Source organism: Papilio polytes, unplaced genomic scaffold (assembly GCF_000836215.1).
Source record: "Papilio polytes unplaced genomic scaffold, Ppol_1.0 DF823731.1, whole genome shotgun sequence".
Lineage (NCBI taxonomy): Eukaryota > Metazoa > Arthropoda > Insecta > Lepidoptera > Papilionidae > Papilio > Papilio polytes.
The window spans coordinates 3,872,851-3,899,164 of record NW_013525473.1 but is presented as its reverse complement, the minus strand read 5'-3'; the positions used below and the strand labels follow the sequence as shown (position 1 = coordinate 3,899,164).

The window sequence follows — 26,314 nt, the reverse complement described above, 5'->3', positions numbered from 1 at the left end:
CAGCTGCTTTTTGAATGAGTTTTCCAACCTAAAAAAAATACAATTTAAAAGACTGCTGATGGAGCTTTGTGAGTACAGATAGTTCGAGGGAAAAAACAATTATCCTACTTCAAGTGATCCAGTGAATGAGATCTTGGCGACGTCGGGGTGGTGGGTAAGTGTGGTGCCAGCACCAACGCCGAAACCGTTGACGACGTTGACAACGCCAGCCGGCACGCCCGCCTCCTGCAGCAACGCGGCCAGAGCCAGCGCTGTCAGCGGCGTCTGCTCTGCTGGCTTCACAACCACCGTGCAACCTGAAATATTACATATTTAACCCTTAGCCAATAGATTAATAAGCTATATAACGTTAATTAGGAATCTAAGAAAATGATGTCAGATGATTTCTAAAATTAAGAAGACCCATGAACAATGAAAGTTAAATATAGTAAAAGCAAAAAGAAGTCCACACTACTCTTTCATAATCGAGAAATTTCAAGTAAATTACCTATGGGAAAATGTTTGTTAAAATTTGTTAATAGTAACTATTCAATGTTTCAAATAAAACAAATTACCGGCGGCGAGAGCAGTTACTACTTTGTGGATAAACATCATGATCGGTCCATTCCACGGCAGGATGAGTCCGCACACGCCCACAGGTTGCTTCAACGTGTATGAAAAAACATCACCACCTGAAATTAGCACAAAAAAAATATAATCAAACTTTGTTCTATACATTCTTTTAATGGTTTTCCAATTTTTTCTCAAATTTCTTGAATCAAAATTTTCATCAAACATTTAAAATATGGCCAAAAATGTAAAAGAAAGCCACATATCACATTACGTAACAATAACGTAATTGACCAAAACGTTTTACGAGAGTTTCATGTTGAAAATTGTTTGTATTTCTAGGTAATAGGGGAAAACAACTTTGCAACGTTACCCTCATATATTACCTTCTCGTTGTTATAATGGTTTATGAAACGTTAGCAAACTTTGTGAGATATTTCAAGCAACATATGCGGAGTAGTGATAGAGTGTAATATTTAAAGTGTTTCCACTTAAATTCATGTAATAACGAAAACAACATTTTACTGCTGCATTTAGGATCAAATTTATGATGAAGGAATTCTTAAATGACCATAATTACTAACAACTCTGTGCGGCAGTTAAACACATGTTTTTACATAATTTTAGCGGATGAAATAGTTAAAAATAAGATCTACATACGATATTTTAAGTCCAAATACTCACTAAGAGGAATGGTATCTCCTTGAACTTTGTCAGCCAAACTGGCCAAGTATCGAATATAATCGATACCGTGCCGATTGAATCCTTTTGACAAGCTAACCACCATCCCATTGTTGTAGCTCTCAAGTTCAGCGAGGTACTCGAAGTCCCTTTCCACCAGATCAGCGAATTTGTAGAGTAAATAACCTCTTTGGGATGCATCCAGGAGACGCCATTCAGAGTTGCGTTGGAAGGCACGCTTCGCTGCTGCTACCGCTAAATTTATATCCGCCTGGTACAGAAGACATAGCTTAATAAATAAATGACCCTGTAATACATAACTTTAAACTATCGTGATTTTACTAATATAATGTTTGTAAGACACGGGTTTCTTACCACGATTGGGTTGTTATGGCTCCCAATATTTTGGCACAGTTGTATGCGCCATGTTTACGGGTTGACATCCCGTATATTACGAACATTACAAATTACTTCGTGCTTGTAAAAAGGAAGGTAGGAAGGAAGGAACATGGTCCTGGCGTCTTCCGTATCTTTAGATCTACGCATACGTAGTCGTTTGTTCAACAATGAATGGTCGGATTAATATCTAGAAAGCGATTAGTTTGTATTGCAAAACTATTTACGATGTGGTGTAATATATTTAACGTATTGACCTTGCAGTATATCCGGTACATGATAAAGAAACTTGGCGCGGTTGAATTGCATGTTTTAAAAATTATCACATCACTTCGTTGTGTATTACTTTACACCTAGCACGAATAATTTGCTGTGTCAGTGCGTAAAATTATATTTTTTTTAGATATACGACGAATAGATAAGAGTCCTATAATCTCATTTTTATAGGGGGACGTTTAAAAATTACATTATATAATTACCTCACCACCCTCAGATACTTTAGCGATAACGGAGCCATCATGAGGGTTGTAAGTTTCGAAGGTTTTTCCACTGACGGCGTCCACCCACTGGTTGTCGATGAACAGCTGTTAAAAATGAAATAATGAGTAAAAATTATGCATCGACTTGAATTAGTCATATTTAATGTCTTCTATTTTCAACTGCATCAAAATAAGTTACCACTGCTTTGTAACGTTTTCACGGATTTATTCTACCTGGAAAGGCTGACATTTTACAGTCTTTTGTTTCAGGATAGTGGAAACCAAACACAACGTATCAAAACACTTCACAACAAAACACGATTAAACATTTGCATTTTTTCTTGAATTCAGGGTAAATTTAGAAAACCAATCAAGTGTAATTAACACTACCTTTGTATATTTAATTTGTGGCGCCATGTCTGTCTGTAACACACGATTTTGAACACACTAATATTAAAAACATTGAATGAAATATCATTTTATACTATGAGCGTTTATCACACGATGTTCATGATGATAAGTAGAAAAAACACCAATCATGATGATATTCAAAATTATAAATAAAAATTAGTGTAATTATGTTTAGTAAAAATCTATCGCTTAATAATTTTCTTACTTCATCATACTACTAGAAATGTTTGAAGCGGTGTATAATTGTTACTACCTATCTTCAGAACGGCTTAACTTATATGGATTAAATTTAACAAAAATATAGTAGAATAAAGTCTGGAAGAACACATAGGTTACTTCGTTTTTGTTTAATCCTGCGTGGAAAACGTCACAAGTAAAAGCTAGTTATTTATCGTCTAACGAAACACGAAAAATGAAAAATTTGTGTATACCTTAATAAAATTTTGAACTCACTTGCTTTTTTTATAAGATGAAGAAAATGGAATACATGCAAAAGAATCAAAATTGAATGACATAGTTTACTAAAAGAAGTTTTAAAATTTGTTATATAATTAAATTGTTCAAAGATTCAAGTCATTGTTGTCATGTTTATTGTGTTGAGTCATTGTTGTAAGGATTTTGAGTTTACAATCGAATTTTAAACGGATCAAAGTACAAGTCATTATTAAAAGGATTTCCTTCTCAACACGTCAATTTACGTACTGTGAATCCTATTGCACAATATTACACCATTTAAATCAAACATTATTACTTACATGATAATATCTTATGTACTTATCACAAACCGATAAGAAAGGAGTTCTTATTGGTATTTTCTTTTTAAAAAGATCAAATATCTTTGGCAATAGTTACCGAGAAAAATCCTAATCATTTCAGCCAAGTATCTTTGCTGAAGTTATCTACAATCAGGTTTATTACTTTTTAAATTACCAATGCTTGTTCTTAATTACTATCCTCTTAGGTACGCCATACACGGACTAATCCATTAGTCGACACCAACTGTCTAAAGCAATAAAAATACACCTATCCTGGAATTTTACCGCAAACTGCGGCCGTGTACATTGATTATTGAACACCAACCCTAAATTTCATTTATTTGTACCGAGTGCTTAAAGCAATCCGTGTATGGCAGCCCTTACTGTTTTACGGTCAGTTCACTGCTTACTTAGGGACAAATTGCCGGGTTGATTGTCTTATTTCAGCCGGATATTAAAGTCTGTCGGCATTTTAATTACGAACTAGGCTTAGCAGGGATTAAGAAGACAATTTTATAAGCTACCGTAACGGGTAATCTAATTGAGTAGAACGTGTCTAATATTAAAGTCTTCATGTTTGCTAACTTATTACTTGATGACGTAAGCTTGAAGTTAAATCTATGTTATATTCGAACTACGCTTAATAAAATAATACCTTAATACCTTAGGCGCCATGTGTATCTTTTTGTCAAAAAGTGTCTAGAAATGAACTATTTTCCAAGCCACGTGTATAAAAATCCAAGGAAAAAAGGGGAAAAATGGGGGTGAAAAACAATATATGATATGTTATGTATTTTTAAATAAATTCAAACAAAAAAAAATGTGTGTTTTAAACGCTCACTTAGGGTCTGGCGCTGAGGGTGTTGAATAGCATGAACAAGTCTAGATATCCAAACTTTTTAGCAACTTTTGCTTCAAAACAGAACTTCATTTAATTAATTTGTAATTTATTCCAGGCGACCGCAATGGAGGTAAAGATGTTATTTTTTAATTTGAATTTCATTTAGTGCTTTAATCATTTGTAATGTCATGGCAGTGGACAGTCAATTGCACAGTTATGGACGATTTTAATTGGGTCTAAATAAGTTTAGAATGCCTAATTTTAGTACTCTTCCCATTCCATCCCTTTTTATAAAAGGTGTTAATATTAATTTTGTCTAAAGATAAATGGTAATAGTAATTAACGATCAGTAATCAAAGGAGTCATTTTCTCGTAAGTGTAAGTGCCTGTCCCACCAAATTGTAAATTGTCTGACAACAATCTAACGTGTAAAATATGTGACAGAAATATCGGATTTTGTTCCCTGATCTAACAATGACGTCATTTTTAAGCTATCTGAGCCTTTATTAGTGGTGGGTCAGGCCCATAGAATTTGTTTGTCATTAAACTGTGGGATAGTAGAAAAAAACTCAGTTAATATTACATAGTATATTTATTTTATTATTCATAATATGAATATATCGAACCTCTTAGACATCGGGAATGCATGGAGTGAGAACAGCGTACATAAAAAAATTAAGTACTAAAAAAAATTACATCGAATTTTTATTATTATAATACAAAATAACTTCGGTTTATCATATAAACCCCTTCATTCCCAACTCGACGTGTACTTTCCACCAAGCTTTTTATTTATGTACATTTTATTATCTACGCCTTTATTTATAAAACTTATGTACATCAAGAATTAATATAAATGCATCTATTGGCTTCGCAAACGTACGTGTCGCCTTATTACTTCATTTTAGGGATGGTCGACTTGTCGATAGAAATATCGATATTCAAGCTTTTGAACCTTTTTGACATGCACGATAAATTATAACAAAAATTGTCTTACAGAAACTGTATGATTCTTTTTTCAAATACATTTAACAAATCGCAATTTGAATTACATATTATTGTAGTCGACCATTTTTAATACATTTCTTTTCAAATCATGTGCAGTACTTGTCAGATACCTTATCATGACTGGGCATTACTTCGCAGAGTATTGATGACCTTGGACAGTCAAGATATTTGAAAAGAACCGTACAAAGATGTTGACAAAAGAGCTATTTAAGCTCATAAGAGTTTTAATACTTGAGAGTTTGAACATGTCAGTATTATATGCACAATAATATTCGTCATTTTATATAAATAGAATCGACTTCTTTAATACAATATCTCAGGTACGAACGAGCCTTACGTGAAATAAGTAACGCCTAAAATCGGACTTTTTAAAGGCATTTCACTACACAGGTACATCACTAGTTTTCTGGTATTTACCGGTTTTTAAAATATTTCAATTCTAAATAAAGCCCAGTTAACATTATTTCAGAACAACGATTGAATCTAACGCTGGATAAAGTTCACAATGTAACCAACTTCATTCAAGTAAGACTCCTTTCCAGTTGTAATTCAGTGCTGGATTAGATCGCTGGACTGAATTAATATAACAGGGCTTAAACATTTGTTGTTGATTAAAAATTTTCTAAGATAATGTTTCTGAAATATACAGTTAATTAATAATAAATAATTAACACAATAAATTAAACAAATGATACTTCTTTTTCAACAATCAAAAATAATTACAGTTGTCTGATAAAAAAGTGAATTGTCACTATCTTTATTAAAAAATACATGTACATTGCTAATTAAAAAAGCAATAAGAAAAATATTCTGAAAGCCAACATTATGCATTCTAAAACAAATGTATTCAATAAAAAATTCCAATTTTTCTGTGTACTGTCTGCATAAGAAAAAAGGACTTGATCATTTTTTACGGAAAATTTTTGTTATTCTAATCGATACTAAAAATCGATATTTGTATATCCAATACTTGAATCGATTTTCATACAACTAGATACATGCCTACTTTGAAACTATTGTTACAAAAATCTCGATTATAGCTTGCCCAGTGATAAAAAAAACTATTTTTATGCTTACTAAAGTGATGCAAAGGCGATTGCAGCGCCTTTAGGCCAGGATTTTTATATTCTCGATTAGGTTACACTATTATGTTCATGTGTGCAATTACTGTGGGATAATTTATTGTACAAAATTACTATTAATCGATAAAATTATGCTGCTATCTGTACTAGCTAGGACAACTTAACAATATATATTTTTTCTTTGTCAAAACTAATAGACAATTTTTTCATCTGTACATATAATTCATGTTATTTGTGCACAATTAAAGCCTTTAAAATGATTTAGTAACGTAAGTTTATATTTAGGCAATGTCTATCACAATTTTATCTATAAACTATTCTCTATAGTTTATAAATTATTTAGTTTAAACTAATCATATTTCAACATTTTTTACTGATATAACCAACTACAGATTCTACGAGCCTTATTCAATCGCGTAAAGATACATCCAAGGCGTATGTAAAATGCAACTTTATTTTACTAGACCACAGAAAATCCATAACATAGTTACAATAACCTATAAATGAAATGTTTCATACAAATTTGACTACATTTCATTTTGTATTATGACAAACATTAGGGAATTTACTCCAACAAAAGTTCTCCGGAGAACTTTTTTCACATTTATGCTCTTGTTTTATAATTTTAGAAGTATAAACAATATAAAGACGCCTTGGATACAAACCTCATTTTGAAATAAATGTTTAAAACATTGGATGGTTAAACACAACCTTTTGACAATTTACTAAATAAACTTTTTTTTAATACTTATAATCAAAGAGGTGGAACTGACATCGAGTTATTCTATAATGGATTAGTGAACAAAAATATTAAAGATATGTTTAGACAAAAAGGTACATCTGTTACATTGTAAAAACGATTATAATCAATCTCTGTACAAAATACAAAAATATATTAATTACAGGTAGAAAATATGGCTCTCGGCGTATATTATGCATAATGATGGAAAATCATACTTTGGCTAAAATATATCTTTGACCAATAAACGATAAAAAAACGTTAAAACATGTGGAATGTTACAATCACAAATGATATGTATCTAAATAAAAAAAACTTTTAAAAAATGTCAATTGTAAAGAATTGTATGTACCAAATTTTACTACTATGACTAAATTTTAATTCATTGGTTCCCACAATCTGGAATTAGACTCTTTGCTTATTTTGCAGTCACATATAGATAATTTCATCATGAACTTCAATATTCATACTAATATACTGCCATTTAAACCTTACAGCGGCTCGGATGATGTACACAGAACACAAATATAGGTATTTTACACTGGGGAAATTTTCCCAAAAATATTTAGTCGAACTTACGATACTTCGCAGACTCGAATTATGCACTCATGTATAACCCCGAGCTGATATAAAATTTGAATCTTATTATACCAGACCTTAATTTACGCAGTTTTAAATCAAAAATGGCACTAATTTTGTAATCATAATTTACGCATTGAGACTTACATATAAACTAATATTAATTATAAATACAATTAGGCTGCTTGTACGTTAAGCTATTTAATTCGAAAAAAAAAATGTAAAAATCTGTTAAGAATTACAAAAGTTTACATAATCTTATGTATTAATACGTAATACAAAATGGCGTCGATTACGTAACAAATGGAACTGTAGTAATAACAAGAATTCCTTACAAATGTGTAACCGAAAAATTATTTATTTTTATCTTGTGCTATTCTGTAAACTGTGAATGCATTTTATTAAATTTTCGTGCGCTAACGGATTAAGTACACGAAACAGTGAAACCCTGCTATTAAATAACAACGCCTTAAAGCTAATAAAATGTTATTTATGTTAACATTATATGTATCATAAGTACATAATCGAAACAAAAGCGTTAATAACTGCGTTATAAAAATAACAACACAAGGGATTATAAAATAATATTAAGGAATGTTAATGTACTAGAAAACAATATTAAAAAAAGCAGTAAAACTGCTCTAAATAGTATTATTTCAACTAAGAAGTTACTTAATTTGTCTAGTATAAAAACGCTTTTGGACAACGGAAAATACGAGTGTAAACACAAAAAATTTTGTAGGGAATGTCAGACAATATTCAATGGAAAATAAATCTAATGCTACTTTCATTAAAGACCATTTTACGGTGTAATCTTTTATACGTACGTGATGACGTCATTGTTTGATACTCGTATTGTGCACGGGTAGTAATTCCAACATTTACTATATGTTTCTTTAGCACAACACTACACAGCACTGTTTGTACACTATTTCACTATAATTCACATAATCCAGTATCAGTCTGGGCTAGACTTGTGTGACGCACTGCGCCAGTTTCTCCAGCTCTGATTGTAATGCCTGTCTCTTCTCCGTTTCTGCTGCCAGTTTGTATGACAATTCTTCAATGGCCGCATTGAATTTTGCATTCTGTACTTCTAGAAGCTTCTCCAGATTTGTTATCTGTGAATGTTAAAAGTTTTAATTGTACAAAATGTTTTCAACATTCTAATGTTCAACTATTTATTTTTTCAGTTGTTTTAGGTAAATTATGGGATAATGTGATGTAATATTGTGGTAAAGTATTTATTCTATACTAATAATATAAAGAGGAAAGATTTGTATTTTTGTATGTATTGAAATAACTATAAAACTACTGGGTCAATTATAAAAATTCTTTCACCATTATAAAGCAACATTACCAGTGAGGCTACATTTTTTTTAATTTAACGCGGGCGAAGTCACGAGTCACAGCTAGTCAATTTTTTTTGGACTTAAGCATTAGCAACAATTATTTTATAGTATATGGTAGGTAAATAGAGACGCAACCGCTACCTTAAAAGCAGAGAGGACGTACAAAAACCGAATGTTTCTCCTACATATCCCTTGGCTAAACTATGTTTCTTTCTCATCTATTCCTTGTACAAAGAGAGTGGAAATAATAAGGGGACTGACATAAGCGGTTAAATGTTGTGTAGTAAATATATTTGCAGTTGATATCGGAGCAAAATATAGAAAAATTAGGTACAATTAAAAAGTAACTTACCCTGCAATTAAGTTGTGCGATTAATGCATCAGTAGCCTCGATCTTTGAATCCTGTTTGTTTGAATGAGATCGCCTCTCCAACGTGGTCGCGCCGACAGACAACGCGGCCGGTCTCTCCACCTTCTCCTCGCTCTTCTCTGCTCTTTCTATAACGCTGGTCTTCTCTATGATCGCAGAAGACTTGGTTATTGAGTTGGTTTCGTTTATTTTCTCCGTATTAGTGACTGTTTTGTCGAATTTGGGAGATCTGTCGGTGACTGGTTCGCTTCTGGCGGCCGTCATCGGCGGTGTTGAAGGTTTCTTTAGTTCTTCTAGCATCGCTGTTAACGTCCGACCTGAAGGAAAATATATAACATAAAATTTACGTATGGTGAAATAGTTTAAAATCAGCCCAATAGTTTTTGAGTTATTTTAATACATACAAAATCCAAAAATACACATCTTTCCTCTTTATAATATTAGTATAGAAATGTTTAATAACGTATCTTACTATCGTATAAACCAGAGGTTCGCAAATATTTCCTTCTAAACCCCTTTAAAAGTTGTTATAGTCTCTGTGGACCCTTTTTTGCCGTCTGGGGGTTGCTAAGAGACATATAAGACAATCATTTGCAACTTATGGACCCCTCCAATTATATTTCTAGATATCGTGGACCCCTGACGGATTTCCTATGAACCCCTGGGATTCCTGATTGGGAATTATTGTTGTAAATTGAATATTTCACCTATCAAAAAGTAGCATTAAAAATAAATTTATGTATGTTAGTCTAATTTAATTGAAATGGAGACTATAATGTATAATTACGTCACCTTGTTTGGCGCTTTATAATTTATGTAATTACTTAATTTAGAAAAAAATACTTTAATAATTTCTGATAATGTAGTTATGCACCTGCTAATTTATCGATTTTGTGTATACTTGTTTTCTATTTTCCTATGTAATTAAATTAGCTGTTTTGTATACTTATATAAATATATATATAAAATAAGTCAATAAAAAGATGTTAGTCATACATACCGGCAGCAGTGGGAGAGGGCAGGGGGGGCACGGACTTGTTCAAGTTGGTCTCCTCGCGAGAGTTACTGCTCACCTCCTTCTTTGCTTCGAGCGAGTGTCGCGTCTTAGTCTGTAAAAAAGTTTCCTTTCTCATTAACATATATTTTATTATCTGTAAATAGTTGAAAATAATTAATTGAAACTATGTGCTATTTTTGTAAATATAAATTGGAAAATAACAAATTATTGTTACCTCTTCAAAGCTTTCGAGAACGGATATCCTATTGCTGATAGAAGAGGTGCTTTTAGACATTTCCATAGAGTGTGTTGACGTTTTTCTTTCTTCTAGACCACATTCGAGAATTCTGTAACAATTTTTTATTAACTTATAACTATAAATATTTACTTAAATAGTTCATTTACTATACTCGCTAACTTGCCAATTCCTCTCTTTCATTCAATATTTAATTAAAAAAATAAAGTGAATGCAAGACGGAATTTGCTTTAAAAAGAATGCCTGAAAATAGTGAATGAATGACTTTTTTATATTATAAAGTGGCAAACGAGCAAGCGGCCTCCTGAAACCGTCGAAATGGCGAAGCGACCGCTGCCCATAGACATCCGCAATTGCAGATGCGTTGCCTTCACTAAATAAATGAAGGAGACACACAAAGATATTTCCCCTTACTATGCGTTTTCTCCGCCGTCAAATACACTTTTTCTTCCTATCCTTTGCTCTTAAGAAAAGGTACTGATTTTTTTTATCTTTTGTTTATATCAAATTTTAGTAGATTTTTTATTAATTTAGTAATATTTCCTTCAACCGTTCCAACTTAGCTCTAGGCTTGTGCTAGGATATGGTTCGAGACAATAGTCGAATGGAGAGATTCGAACCCTCGACCGCAAGATCGGTAGTCCGTACCCCAAAACAATAGGCTTTTGGCGCTTAAGGCGCTTAAGGCTAAAATTAGGCCTATTAGTGATTTATACAGTGAACAAACAAATGATTTAAACAGTGAACGAGTGAATGATGTAACTAGTGAATGAGTGAGTCTGTACCTGTCGGTGCTGCCGCCGCCGGCCTTGCTGGCAACGCCGGTGTCGGAGGAGGAGGAGACGGAGCGGGACTTGGTGTCGCTGAAGCTGGTCTTCTTGGCCTGGCTCATCTTCAGCTCGTCCATCCAGGGCGCGCGGTGCTTCTCCCACTCGCGCGCTCGCGGCCTTATCTCCTCTAATTTATCTCCGGTAGGCTTTTCCGTTGGTACTGAAATTTACAAATACTAACTATATACGAAATATTGGATGGATGTTACAGATATCAATTTTAAATTTATGTTTCCGGGCCTTTAACTTGGAAAGCGAAAACTTATTGGTACCTTTAAAGATAGTATTAGATACCAGTGAGATTTTTTAAACGGGAAATTCCGGTTTGCACTATTCCAGTCCAGCAATCGATATCGACCTGGATTACAACCTAGAAACTGTACACTGACTACGAGATTGCATAACGTGAGTTGACATATTACAGATTTCGATGCCGAATATAAGGTAAATAAAATAACCTTCATGTCCGTTGCTGAGTCCGATCTGTATGGGCGTGTCGTCACGCAGCGCCTGGCTGGGCGGCCGCCGCCGCGGGGCTTTCACTCTGCAATATTACACGATATTTATTATCATTTTCAGTCATTTAAAACAAAACCACAGATTTAAACATTATTTGTGTCGGCTCGAAGGACCAAGTCCAAATCCAATTACCTATTTTCTTCGTAACAATATTTATTTGTTACTTACTAATTTAATAAATTAGTCAATAATTGTACGAAATGTATTAATTGTCTTTATTTTAATGTAAGAGAAAATTACACCACTGTATATTGGCGGGCTAAGATATAAAATGTCTGTTTTGACAAAAATACAACAATTAAAACATGTACAAATAATTACAGGTGAAACTAAACATTTTACTACTTTAAACAACATACGCTTTGAGAATTATAACAAAAACACTCGAACTCAATTTACTGCATTAATCACATAACACACAACATAAATTAAAATAATATTAATTCCCATATAATTATTTTCTCATATAAATCATTTTTGTAATAACAAATTGTTTACTCCATTTCAATCTAAGGTGCAATATTATTTCACACGTTGTATTAATAATTAGAATCGATAATATCTACGTTTTGTTGTTTTCACGTAGTTTCCACACAGAAACAGTAAATATCTTACGGGGCCGAGCGCCGAGCGTCGGCACACGACTTACTCCTATGCGATCGCCGATCAGAATGTCGACGACGAATACGCACTTTCTTACTGCAACATTATCCATACAAATATAAATAATAAACTAGTTTTCTATATTAATAGTAAATAAACATTCTAATGTTTGTATTAAATAAACTCCGAAAATTGAAACTTGAGTGAAAACTTAATTATCACTAAGTAACATTAACAGTAAAGGTATGGATATAACAGAAAAATGTGTATTTTAAAAGATTGCTAGTTTTAAGTTATACTTTAACATTTATGTTACAGACATACAAAAACATGCATATTTTTCATGCATTTGTAAACATCTAAAATAAATTAAAATCATAGATTTTTCTATCAAATGTTATGCGAATTTGTTAGATTATGTTTTTATTCGATAGTGCCAGGTTTACATCATTCCAATCCAGCGATCGATACCAACACTTGATCACAATTGGTATGAATTTTTCAATTGTTATCAAGCATCGTATTCAATCGCTGGATTGGGATAATGTAACTAGGCATAAAATACTCAAAACACATGTTTTTTTTTTTAATTTCATGAATAAATAAGAAATAACTTATAGAAATATAATATTCAGCGTTAATAAGCATGTTATTACCTGCCAGCTCGAGGATCGTTCAATATAGAATTCCTTTCAACATGGTCGAATGTATTAACATTGTTAGCAATCACGCTGGTGTTGTTCGGTACCGCAGTGGGTGTGGCATTGGGCGTGGCATTGGCGGGGGGTGTGGCATTAGCAGTGGCATTGGCAGTGGCATTTGCCGCTTTGCTGGGAACACCGCCGTCGATCTTATCCCACTCCCCGCTACTGCTGCTACCACTTGATACAGTTGATGATTTCTCTCTGGAAACATACATTCAATTCAATTATAATCTATACTAATATTATAAAGAGAAAAGATTTGTATTTTTGTACGCATTGAAAGCTCAAGAACTACTGGGACGATTTAAAACAGTTTTTCACCATTAAAAAGTTATCACTAAGTACCACAAGCTTGACTAGTGACATATTTTTTTATCATCTGATCATTAGATAGCTGGGTTGTTCGCCATTTGGCTATTACGAGCGTTTTTAAAGCTTGTTAGAATAATCTTCGACATTCAAACATAGCATTTAAGAGGATACATTGACAGATTGCCCTATTCTACATATGAAAAACATGTAATTTATAGCTTTCTCCAGCAAATCTGTTCGCGTGGAATTAAAAAACAAACATTCCATCTTCTACATCTAAGCCAAATTTGATCGAGATCCTTTCAGCAGTTTAGAGACATCTAACAAACATCCACCTATCTAAATTTTCGCATTTACCGTAATATTATTACTGTAAATGCGAAATGTATAGTATATACTGTAAATGTATAGTATTTATTTTGTAAAACATTTTTATAAATAAACTATACTCACTTATCAGAGGATGATAGCATTTTATTCTTCAGTCCGCTGAAAAGTCCGCTCACAGTTGACGAGGGCGTGGGACTCTTTTTTAACGGCACCGGCGGCTTTTTCACCTTCACACGATTTACAAACTTATCAATATACCTATTCATTTTAACCACTATAAAATATAAACACTTATGTATCAAAATTAAAGTTCTAAACGAGTCATTTAACAATCTTATAGTAATCTTTAATATTAATTTTGTACGAAAAATTACATTTGCACTTCTAGAGACCATTTAAGGCATTCATTAAATATTTGCTAACTGACATATAACTTTGTTTTCTTAACTAAAACTGCACTTAAAACTCTCTTAGATCACTGTAAATGAGGTTTTATTATTTTAATGAGGGAAATTATTTATTAAATGTTTTAAATATTAATGTATTGACAGTTACACATTTGAAATAATCACTAGAATGAGTTATCAATCACAAATCACAATCGTTATCAACAATGATAGCATCTTGATCACTGACATCATTGTACAACAAAATAAACCGGCATTTCTTAATGGATTTTAACATTAAATACATAATTACTGTTAAGGCTAAGTAGTAGGTAATGACTATTACTATTTATAAAATTACTTAATGTTTTACATTTATTAAAGAACATATCTTAAAAATTGGGTTTGAAATAATAGAATTAAATTCTAGTAAAAAAGATAAACAAAAAATTGTATTAAAAAGTGGAAAACCTGTCTATAATATTACTAGACTGGACAGATTGAATACTGACTGAATTCATAATTGGTCAGCGACATGATACTTACTTGTCCATCTGGTGTATCATTAACGGTGTCATTATGTACGATCTTCTCCGATTCCAGTTTACTGGAGTGTGTTACTGTGCTGGTGCTGCTCGTGCTACTGTCTTTGCTTGTCGTACTCTCCTTGTGCAGGCTGGAAATATAAAAATATAAACTATAGAGAATGTAATTTTGATGCGTATATCTTAACAGCTAAAGTGTATTCGGTGAATAAAAATAAAAGCTACAGACTTTACGGATCTTTGTAATCTGAACTAAACAAAAATATTTGGCAATTACATCGAAGCAAAATATAAATCAACTAGCTTTTTCCCGCGACTCCGTTCGCTTGGAATTGATAAAAAAGCCTTTGTGTGCTCTTATATTTTTTTATTTATACTATTTATACTAAATTTCATCAAGATCCGTTCAGCTCACATCTAACAAACATCCATCTATCTAAACATTCGCATTTATAATATTAGTAAGATATCAAGAAAAAGCAGCGCTCAATACTAATATGGATAGATTTCATTATTTTGCTTCCCATAATTACTTCAAACTGACAGCTGTCAAAACGACATTATTTAGTGCAGGCAGTATCAACATATTATTAAAAACAGCTTTGAAGGTGTACAGTGGTAGTAAAACTCGCTGTTAGCTGACCTTATTTTGGAAGTGCTGAGCTCCTTTACAGAGGCAGTTTTCTCTGAATACTTGTTGAGTACGGGATAGATGGCGTTAGTTGTCTTCGCGGGCGGCCGGTCCGGCTTCTTCTCATCCACTTCTTGTGTTACTGGAAATAAAACGGACATTATATAGAGGAAAGAATAGTATTTATGTATGTATTGAAATAACTAAAAAACTACTGGGCCGATTGCAAAAAATCTTTCACCATTTCAAGGTACTCTAGAAGTGATTAAATAATTTTTAGTATTTTTTACGCGGGCGAAGTCGCGAGCAACAGTTAGTCTACGCTAATATTATAAGGAGTAGAAATTTGTATTTCCTATGTATTTGATTCATGTAAAAACTTCTGGGCCGATTTGTAAATTCTTTCACTATTAGAAAGGTAATTTATCTGTGAGTAATATAAGGTATGTTTTCTTTTATATATTAATTTCTGCGGACGAAATCGTGAGTAACAGCTAGTCTATTATATAGCCTATTTTTTTATAGAGGACCGAGGGATTAACTCTACTGATGTCATTAAAATATTTACTTAATTATTTAAATACAACCAAAGTGGGCATAAATGTTGTTTTATTAGACCCAGAGTTACGAAATTAGAATATTTAGTTGAATGGAAATCGTTGATAATGTTTGACATTGAAATTGTAGTGGTTTCTTTAAATTCATGAAGTTTTAAGTTTATTATAGTGTCGTGTTATGTTATCTTATTAGAACTTCTTTAAGCAAAAAGAAGTATTTCTTTACTTTTTTCCAGTGACTTTTTTAAATTCATTTTTAGTTTAAAAACGTATACACAACTTAAAAAACATTTACCATTCATATAATAATGATGTGAATGATACTAAAATTGACACGTTATTGTTTTCAATTCATTAGTTACATTAAAATAAAATCTGAATGTCATAAAAAACAAAACAAAATATTTATTTACGCCTTACATTGTCACTTTCATTATCAATATTAAAATCACTTCACTATCAAGGTGAACAACATTTAAAACGAAATTTAAATAAAATAAATTATAATACAAGTTTAATACAAACATAACATAATACAAACAAAAAAGTAAGGTTTAAAAATATAATTTAAAACACAACCTGCCAGAATCACTATAAATTATTCATAAAAAAATCACTAAACTCACTTTCGCCACCCATTTTCGTAAACACAAAAAGTTAATAATAGTAATTTATCGACACAAACTGTTCAACTATAAAAATACGACTAAGCCATTCGATGAGGCAAGTTACGCAAAATCACGACTCGAAGTCGACCTTCATACAAATGTCAATAGTGACACTGACTTACTAAATAGGCTAGTTTACTAACAATTAGTGATGAACTAAACATTACAATTAGTAAATTAATAAAACTGCAATAGTTAATGGAGGACAGGAACTGAATATCACAGTATTACGAATTTAATATTCGCAAAGGATGTCTGATAAAAAGGGAAATCCCGTTTGACAGCTTTAATTTGAGTAGTTGATAATATTACATACATACAGATATAATAAATAGCGATTATTTTTGTAGCTATTTTAATTTTCAATCAATTACTAAAATAGCACTAAACAGTATAACTTTTTGCGTGGGTTATGTTTTAATCGAAAGTTGAATGTCAAGACCGACTCCACTATTTTTTCCATATTAATCGTCTGATTAATTCGTTAGTTACTCTAAAAGTTAAAAAAAAATGTCTACATAGTTAAATCTAAGCTCTTTTACTATATCGTATTCTAAAATCTATTTTCATAAAAGAGAAACGGATACACGAGACGACCTACTGGACAAGAAAATAAAGTTTCCTTCAGCGTGTTAACACTACGATAACCATAAAACAAACAAAAAAGTCATGTTAGTTTGTTTTATTTGTCCATACTTGACGGAATCGAACCAATTTGTTTTTCCATATTATTGTTATAGAATCCGTTAAGTTGTTCTTACTTTTAAATGAAAAAATAGAGGTTAATAAGTTACATTTCATTTAATTCTTGATGTATTTGTTCACGCATGACTAAAAATAACTTATAAGTTACATCAGAGCAGGTGACACATGGCTTGTGTAAGCTTTGATACAAGATATATGATATCAGCGGTAAATCGCACATTTAACACATAACTAAATATTAAAGACAAGACATATTGATTAATCTTTACCTTTTAACAACACTAGACTGACACACAATTGTAGAACAAATTTAAACTGAGAGAATTTAACGAAAAATAGACTTCAAGTCAAAATTTACAACTTGTAAGTTTCATCATCATCACCAGCTCACTATGCGTCCCCGAGGTGGAGGGTGCTGAATGGTTTCTTAAATAAATAAAATAGATAAATAGAGGTCGAAGTAACTCACCGGGTGGCAGAAGCTGCACGAAGTTATCAGGGAAGAGTCCGACGCGGCCGTGCAGCTCGCCGCGCCACCAGCCGCGGTCGGGAGCATCCTTCGACAGGATGGTCACCACCTCGCCCTCCGCCAGCGTCAGCTCGTCCTCGTTCACCGCACAGTACGGGAACAGCACGCGGCATTGCTCCTTCACTGCGCACAACACAACCTCTAACCACAGGAAGGAACTTGAGTTCTAGAGGAAGTAAAGTTGACACTTCCACTTGAGACTTTCACATGATCCTCACTAACTATCTATTATTTCTCAAAATGTATATAAGTACTAGCTTTCGCCTGCGACGCTGTTCGCGATGAATTAAAAAGAACAAAAGTGAGTAGTTCTTCCAGTTCTTCCAGATTATCCTCTACGTCTATACCAAATTTTATCGAAATTCGTTCAGCCATTTAGGCTACAAACTCTAATAAATATCCATCCAACCATCTAAACTTTCGCATTTATAATATTTTTACATTAGTTGTCAATAGGTGCAACTAAATCATATTTACATTTTTATAATTACTTTGTGATGCTTTTTAATTAATTTTATAACAGAAGACAGAGTTTATTATAACTGTAAAATGTTATGTAACATGTCAATAAGGACATGAAGTTGCGTACTAAGCTTGACAACTAACATAGAACCTTTAAAAGAAGTTACCGGTGAAAAAAATTTATTCTCTATGCCTGGTCTATATATTTCTTAAATCTCTTTGGATACATCGATGGATGAATTGACACGTCTAATCTTAAAAAATTGTTTGTTCCGCTTATTAGCATCTTCCCCCTTTCAAATACTTTAATGTTAAATCAAATGAATTAAATGAAAATGTTTATGCGTTCCAGAACTAAAAAAGTGGAGAGATTGTAAAGAAATTTTGCTGTATTATCAGCACGTTGATAAGGTGTTGTGTTTTTATTTACGTAGCGTTTGCAATGCAAGCCGGGTCGGGTTCACCTAGTTAGATCCTAGTATATAGTTCTAAGCGACTTATGAGCTTTACGCCGAGATTGTCAACTCGTTGCAACGAAAGCTTTAAGAATTATTTTCCCAGTGAATAAAAAAACCCATCTCCATTCGCTGTGGAATAGAAGTTAATACTGGGTATTGTTAGTTTTTTTTTTAATTTACCATAATTTAGCCTATCGTATGAAGTATGTCATGGGGCCACATTATGTATGTATGCAAAACATGTTTTACCCATTTCAATGAATAATCATTTAAGACCTTACCAGTGATCTTTTTCGACGATAGGGGATATAAAAGTACGGTATCCAAATTTGAATATAACAGTTTTTTTTTTTATTTCGCGATTAAACAGATTTTAAGATCAACTATTGAGATACAATAAAAAATGGAATATTTTGTTTTGGAAAGATCAATTAGGTCAAAACTAATCTTAGCATCATAATGCTAAATTATCTTATGTTCTTAGTATACTGAAAGATATTCAACGTAAATTGGGTGTACATTTTTAACTATGCATAAATTTTGCTATGAAATTACCAGGTTTAGGCGGCAGTGCTGGCGCAGGCTCGTACGGATGCGCGGGCTGGGCTTGCGTGGGTTCCAGCATCACCACAAAGTTGGAAGGGAACACGCCCACGCGGCCCTGGCGGCGCCCCTGCCACCAACCCTCCTCTACCTACAAAACGAAACACATTTATCAATTACTCCCTAGACATTGGACAACACACGAAATTTTTTTCAGTCTTTCACAACGTCCGAGTTTGCGTTCCATGCTATATAGTAAAATTTATCAATGAAAACCAAAACAACTTAAAATAATTACACTCGCAAAGAATCTTGTGATCCGAAATTATTGTCATTGAGAAATAATTTTATATTTACAATTTAATAGTTTTATATCCTATAATTAAATTAATTAGTCCCCTCACATACCTAGATAGGTTATATTTCTGATGTTAGCGGGCTTTTCATATAATAATCAGATGTTTCACGTAGCTACTTTTAATTGGTCTGAGAAATGACATACAAACAATTTTAGCGAGCTATTTGCGACATTTTGTCTCATTATATTTTCAAATAATTCATAACGTCTTTGCTTTGACATACTTCTTACTAATATTATAAATGCGAAAGTTTAGATTGATGGACGAATGCATTTTTGTTAGAGTTTGTAGGTAACCTAAACTGCTGAATGGATCTCGAAGCATAGACGTAGAGGATAATATGGAAGAAAATATAAGTTACTTGCTTTTTTTTAATACCACGAGGTCGGAGTCTCGGGCGAAAGTTGGTAGATAATAAAAGAAAGGATTTTAGTGAATTAAAATATTCCTCATAAAGAGTATGTCATTCAATGTGTTAAAGTGTAAAAAAGCCGGATATATGTACATAATAACCAGTCTCTTATCTCTACAGTAGCAACGTGCTCTTTAAGTAATTTCGATACTTAAACACAATACAAAATGTTACGAAAGGCTCCTTGTTATACTGTCACAATGTCGTAAAATTACATTCTGTTCCGAGAATGAAGTTAAACTTGTTTTATTTTTACTATTTCACATGTTACTTCTTACTAATGCGAAGTAATTCCTACTTATAATAGTACTAGCTTTGCCCGCGACTCTGTCCACGTGAGAATTAAAAAAAAACAAAAGCGAGTAGCCTACATGTTCTTCCAGTATCCTCTGCATCTATGCCAAATTTTGATCGGGATCCGTTCAGCCGTTTAGGCTACAATCTCTAACAAACATCCATCTATCTACTTTCGCATTTATAATATTATTAAGATGTAAGATATAAACGTAACAATCGACATAAAATGATTATTACGGTTAATATGCGTTATACAGTAATCGTGAGTAATTCGATCTACTTTCTTTTACTTCCACTGCCTAAACATCTAAAAATACTCTTTGGTGAATATCAAACGTCTAAGCATAAATGGGATCAACATTTGTAAATGTCTAGGAACGAAATGCTACCTATATTCCAATGCAGTGGAAAATAGACGCTAACTATCACGTAGGTGACCCAAGAGAGAACTTTCTCGAGTCGAGTTGATGTCTACATAGAAAATGTATAAGGTTAGTATTTCCTCATGTTATCGCCAAATATTGAAAACACATTTTAACAGCGTCTTAAATGATAAGCATTTAACTCCTAATCAATACTACTATTATAAAGAGGAAAGATTTGTATATATTGAGATAATTCAAAAACTACTGGGACTATTTCAAAAAATCTTTCACTATTCAAAAGCTACGTTATCGGTGAGTAACATAGGCTATATTTTTATTATTTTTTAATTTCACGCTGATGAAGAGAGCAACAGCTAGTGACATTATAGTTTTGGCGTCCGGATTGTAAACGCATTTCAGAATTCGGTCATAAGACCTATTAGAAGACCTTTTAAAAGATTATCAATTTAACTCTAAAAGTACGTTAGTAAATTATGTCGCGGATAATTGCTTAAGTTATTATATTGCCTCTAATTTCTCATTCAATTGTTTTAATTCTAATTATGTATTGATGGCGGACTTTGCCAGGTTTATGTTTAAAGATGTTTTCGGCTGTAGACATTGGAAAGCGAGGCGATAGCAAATTGTAACCACAGCTCCGAATCGTTACGGTCGACCGGTGCTTACGTTGAACGACGCTAGAGGATGGTTAGAAAGTCAAATTGATCTATTTTATGCAAAGATCACATTAATATTATTAGATATTCATAGATTTTGAACTTATACTTATTATAAGAAAAACCGCTCTACTATTATCATACACTAGCTGTTCCTGTACAGCTTCATTCGCATGAAATTATAAAAACTTTATTGTTACTTTATTTAGTTTATGGTCCTTTTCCCACATGACGGTTTTTTCCAATTTATTTATGTCCTAAGTTTAATAACGTGAAAATATATAGCCTAAAGCATGACGTAAGTATAGGGCTTTTTATTTAAAAAAGAATTATTCAAAAACATGCTGTAATTGCTGACATCTTAGGCAACAAAGAAATGTTTGTTTACGTTTTATTATATTAGCATAGAAGTACAGATTTTAAGTATTGTATAAATAAGCAAAACTTTGTAGGTAAGTCAGTCATCAGATAAATCGTACAATCAATTAAACATCAAAAAATGTATTCATTCAGTCATAAGCAAACAATAAATACTAATGATTAATGCAGATAATGATCGAAAGACATAGCTGACGAAAACAATTACGTCATCTTACGTACAATCATCCTTGAAACTAATCTTGGCAACAAATATTTATACGCTCCTTAAATGGTCACTGAGTAAACAAGTTACTACTACTAGACAAAGTCAGCACCTAATAAATACAACAGGCAAAAGGCTTATAAACAGGATCACAAGAATATGTCAACAGTTATCTTTTAATGTAATTCTGTGGCGTAATTATATAAACAAAAGAACGTCGTATACCATAACTATGACATTAGACTTACTACACACGATAACTTTAAACGCGCGTTAAAAAAACGCTAATGTGAATGTTGGCTAACGCTGTTTCCCGTTACATTACTGCTTGTTTCTATTTCTTAAATATATACGAAGTCAATAAATATCGTTGCACATTTGTCCAAGATATAACAATGAACGGGGTTCCCCGTAATACTAGTCACCAATTTTATACCGCTTGTGTTTATTCTATTCTTAACAGGGATATAGGATGCGGTAAAGTAATTGAAAATTATGATGTAGCAGGAAAGAAGTATTTATGCGTAAGCATACCCTACGTAAACTTATGTATTTGTAAACCATAGTATTGGTTTCTGTAGGAATTTCATTGGATTCAAAACAAATTTACTTATTGTTAAACGAATTTAAAATAATAGTTACGCTTATAATAATCTACACTAAAATTATAAAGAGGAGAATTTAGTATTTTTGGATTTTATGTAGGTATTTCAATACTCAAAATCTACTGGACAGATTACTATTAACTTACATAGACAGTAACGCTTAGTTTAAAGATAACTTAACCGACTTACCTCACCAAGAACTTCTAATACGTCTCCAACACAAAGTGGTAGCTCGTCGGGGTTCGCGGGCTGGTAGCTGAAAACAGCGCGGCATCGGCCTTGGGCACCTTGCGCACCCACCGATCTGTTGCTGCACATAGAACATATTAATAGACACATGAGGAACAAACACAATCCCTGCACAATAGCACCAGATACGTCTAAAATCTTACTATTATTATAAATGCAAAAGTTTAGAGGGATGGATGTTTGTTAGAGTTTGTAGCCTAAACGGCTGAACGGATCTCGATGAAATTGGGCATAGATGTAGAGGATTGACTGGGAGAACACATAGGCTACCCACTTTTGTTTTTTTTTTTTATTTCACGCGGACAGAGCCGCGGGCGAATGTCAATCCTAAATAATTTGAATTCAAGTTTGTTTGTTATTCTTAAACACCTGTGAGTCAACTGATCGTAGTTAAATTTCACACACACTTTATCAAGGATACATGAAAAAGTACAGAACTGTACATGAATAAAAAGTATTTTGACAACTATTATTACCTTGAATTTTTAAACCCGCTACCAATTTTCTTTAAAATATGCTTATAGCGTTTCATATAACCAACTTAAGACCGAACACAAAATCAAACTGACGACTCCAGCAACGTGCGACGCTGTTATCTACACTGATTAGATTAGGGCCAATCATTTTCATTCGACTAATCGTAAAAACATATTAATATTCAGTAAGATAATATACGTATTAAAGCGGCTTTAGAAACTACATTATTTGGATAATTGTTAGATCAAAATACAAATTATCTAATGAAAACACATCGTATCTTAAAAGACATTTAACGATGATACGGGAATAATGTTTTTAGATGTTTTCAATATTTTATCATGAATTGGGAAACCGAGCAAAGTAACAATTTTATTAATTCGGACACAGCAGCTGTTCATTCAGCTATCGAATTTAAATTTAAGTCACGTACATTATTACGACAAAGTAAGGCAAGCCCAAATTTGTAACAGTATTAAAGTAAAAAAATAGCTAAATGTATAAATCCCTTTATTAATGAATCAGTCATATTGCGAAGTTATAGTATGTGCTTATCGTATGATTTTTTTATCGATTTTAATAATTAAAATCGAAACAAAAACGATACATAGCGTAACATAACTATCTTATCATCGGGTCGAACTTTATGAGAAATACATCTTCACTAATGTATGACTAAGAAATAAGAAGAAACTTTACAATATTGAACCTCTATCCTTTACGGAAAATGGGAAAAAAAGTGATTATTCATATTTAACTTAAGAAATCAATAAACTGACTGTCCTGCCCTATGACTAATCTATGACACTAGGGTATGACTACGATACGAATGAAATAAAACCTCACCCTTCGAAACAGAGGACCTAACACGAATATTTGTGAGAAAGTTTTGTAACATGACTAGTGTAGCACCCACCAGTCTCAAAGCACATAAACAAATGTTATATAAATTTTATCAAAAATGTTTCGAAAAACTTACTTGCAAATTATTGTGATAGGCCTCTACTCACGTCATTTAGCATGCACCAAGGAAAGTACAATCATAACAATGAATCATAGGCTTATAGGTAATAACAAGTACCTTGTGGTATTATGTTCATTATTGACGGAAACGAAATTATCAGGGAACATGCCGCGGCGTCCGCGCAGCTCGCCGCGCCACCAGCCGCCCGACAGCCGCTCCACTTCGCGAACCACGTCGCCCGGCCGGATACTCAGCTCGTCCGGCTCGGACGCATCGTACGCGTAATTCGCGACACATGTCACTGCAAGCAATATTCACATCTAAAAACATTTTCCACTAAACAGCTAGCCGCTGGATTGCCATTTATATAAACATAATACATTGGTGAAAAAAAAATCCAGTTTTGTTTGTGGAAAAGGTTTCTCTTTGACACAAACAAAACTGTGAGTCAGTTATCTACACTGTAACTGGGTATTGCATGAACCTACTGCCTACAGTTACAAGTTCCACTGACTTTTTACATATCAAGGAGTACAGTCAGGTGAACAACTATGTTTACGTTTACAGAACTTAAATAGGGATCGGTTCGAACAGTATATGTGTATTTATTTGTCAATAGCATGTTTCCATAGTTTGGAGCATATAGTGGAATACATGCATATATATTTCTGAAACTGTGAGTGTGAACAAGTTGAACCTTTGTAAACATATACAACGAAGCTAACTGTACAAGATTCACACACTTGTCTTCATAGATCTACTTAAGAATTAAGTAAAATGAATACTTTCATCTAGGAAATATTTTAAAAATGCAAACAATGAACAAATCTACACATCTGCTATTGTTATTAAAGAATTTGTAAGATGCCATTCTTTTTGTATATTTTTAGTGATCATTCTATAAATATGCATTGTTCCAATACATTTGCAAGGACCAGATGGTCATTGTTATATGCTTATCACATTCTCCTTATTATTTTTTTTAGTTTATAGTGATACTAAGTTTTTTGTACAACCTGGTATAGTGGGATGTGCATTACTTGGTTTATTAGGATGTTAGAGACCAATGTTTACATCATTTAGGTCATCATATCTACAAAAATGTTGACCTCAATAAGTTTCTTTCATTACATTAACAACAATAAATAAAATGATACAATTGTGATTAGTAAATTATATGACTTTACATGAAAACTATGATAATTATTATTTCTGATGAGTTTGTTCTCATGAATATTTATCTTTACTGTTTTAAATTAAGATGTAGTCAAAAAATATTGTTGATAATATTTTCAACTTGGAATCATAACATTTAATAGATACAGAGAGACATGGGGTCTCAAGCAACTTATTGTCATAGAAGTCAGTTGTACATTGTATAGATGCCATATCTATGTAAAGTTAAAATGTGGATTGAATTTTAATATTTTTAACATGCACATGACATCACATTGTCAAGAAAATGAGTCATACATTCGAATACACTAATGGAAAGCGCAATGCTTATAAAGCTTAGCATCTTTGATAATCATTTTTAAAACTCGACAAAACATAATACATTTTTATAGTATATTAATACGATTGTATGCTTTATCAGTCTTCTTAAACGTTTTAAAATAAAACTAAATTATATTAAAAAGCAGGTGCCGTACGTCAGCCTAAATAATATCGCAAGTTACAGTTATTCATACACAAACAAGAGTTAGCCCTAACTTGGGACTGATGACGATTACTTACCTTTTTGGCTTGTTGTAGACTCCATTTTTTATTAAAACATACGACACATCACATCATCACAACATTTTCACGAAAAAAGTTTAATTTATTAAAATAATTCACCAAAATTCACAAAATAATTCAATGAGGGCGATCTCATGAAAAATATTTTCCATTCACCAACACCAACCATTCACGTCAAATCAGAGAAGTCACTAGCTAAATACAGATAACAAAAAATATTATGAAAGCTGAACACAGGTTAAAAATAAAAACTTGACACTACATATTGGTAGAAAACTGTAGAAAATTAGAAAAAGGTGTAATTTGAGA

The 26,314-nt window shown here is 32.6% G+C and overlaps 2 protein-coding genes across 3 annotated transcripts in view; both read right to left on the bottom strand.

The window, feature by feature from the left end:
• LOC106103486 (retinal dehydrogenase 1-like) overlaps window positions 1-2,570 on the bottom strand; it is a 4,857-nt gene extending 2,287 nt beyond the window's left edge. Inside the window, exons 1-6 of the mRNA XM_013283267.1 lie at window positions 2,496-2,570; window positions 2,106-2,210; window positions 1,234-1,501; window positions 555-671; window positions 109-296; window positions 8-28 (exon numbers count right to left, since the gene is read on the bottom strand). Of these exons, the coding sequence (XP_013138721.1) occupies window positions 8-28; window positions 109-296; window positions 555-671; window positions 1,234-1,501; window positions 2,106-2,210; window positions 2,496-2,522 (726 nt within the window). The 5' untranslated portion in view covers window positions 2,523-2,570. The remainder of the gene's footprint in view (window positions 1-7; window positions 29-108; window positions 297-554; window positions 672-1,233; window positions 1,502-2,105; window positions 2,211-2,495) is intronic.
• A 2,828-nt stretch (window positions 2,571-5,398) lies between these two features.
• On the bottom strand, window positions 5,399-26,184 carry LOC106103696 (SH3 domain-containing kinase-binding protein 1-like). Of its 2 annotated transcripts, XM_013283522.1 has the most exons (15): window positions 26,003-26,184; window positions 24,383-24,566; window positions 22,765-22,885; window positions 19,290-19,428; window positions 17,755-17,937; window positions 15,368-15,497; window positions 14,726-14,855; window positions 13,917-14,020; window positions 13,104-13,352; window positions 11,784-11,869; window positions 11,281-11,485; window positions 10,475-10,586; window positions 10,243-10,351; window positions 9,225-9,559; window positions 5,399-8,641 (listed from the first exon to the last, which is right to left on the bottom strand). In XM_013283522.1, exons 1-15 carry the CDS (start codon window positions 26,025-26,027, stop codon window positions 8,489-8,491), a joined length of 2,265 nt encoding a protein of 754 aa, XP_013138976.1. In that variant the 5' UTR covers window positions 26,028-26,184; the 3' UTR covers window positions 5,399-8,488. The 2 variants fall into 2 exon arrangements, with proteins under 2 accessions (XP_013138976.1, XP_013138977.1); XM_013283523.1 differs by lacking the exons at window positions 24,383-24,566; window positions 26,003-26,184 and adding an exon at window positions 23,301-23,395.
• Between the last annotated feature and the right edge of the window lie 130 nt (window positions 26,185-26,314).

What these genes read in the sequence shown, in the direction of transcription:
- LOC106103696 (XM_013283522.1), bottom strand. Translation starts at nt 26,027, where the DNA reads ATGGAGTCTACAACAAGCCAAAAAG. An exon ending in CTCAGCACTTCCAAAATAAG is followed by an intron (nt 14,856 to 15,367) that starts GTCAGCTAACAG and finishes TTATATTTCCAG; the next exon opens with CCTGCACAAGGAGAGTACGA. An exon ending in GGCGGCGGCAGCACCGACAG is followed by an intron (nt 10,587 to 11,280) that starts GTACAGACTCAC and finishes AAATTGTTACAG; the next exon opens with AATTCTCGAATGTGGTCTAG.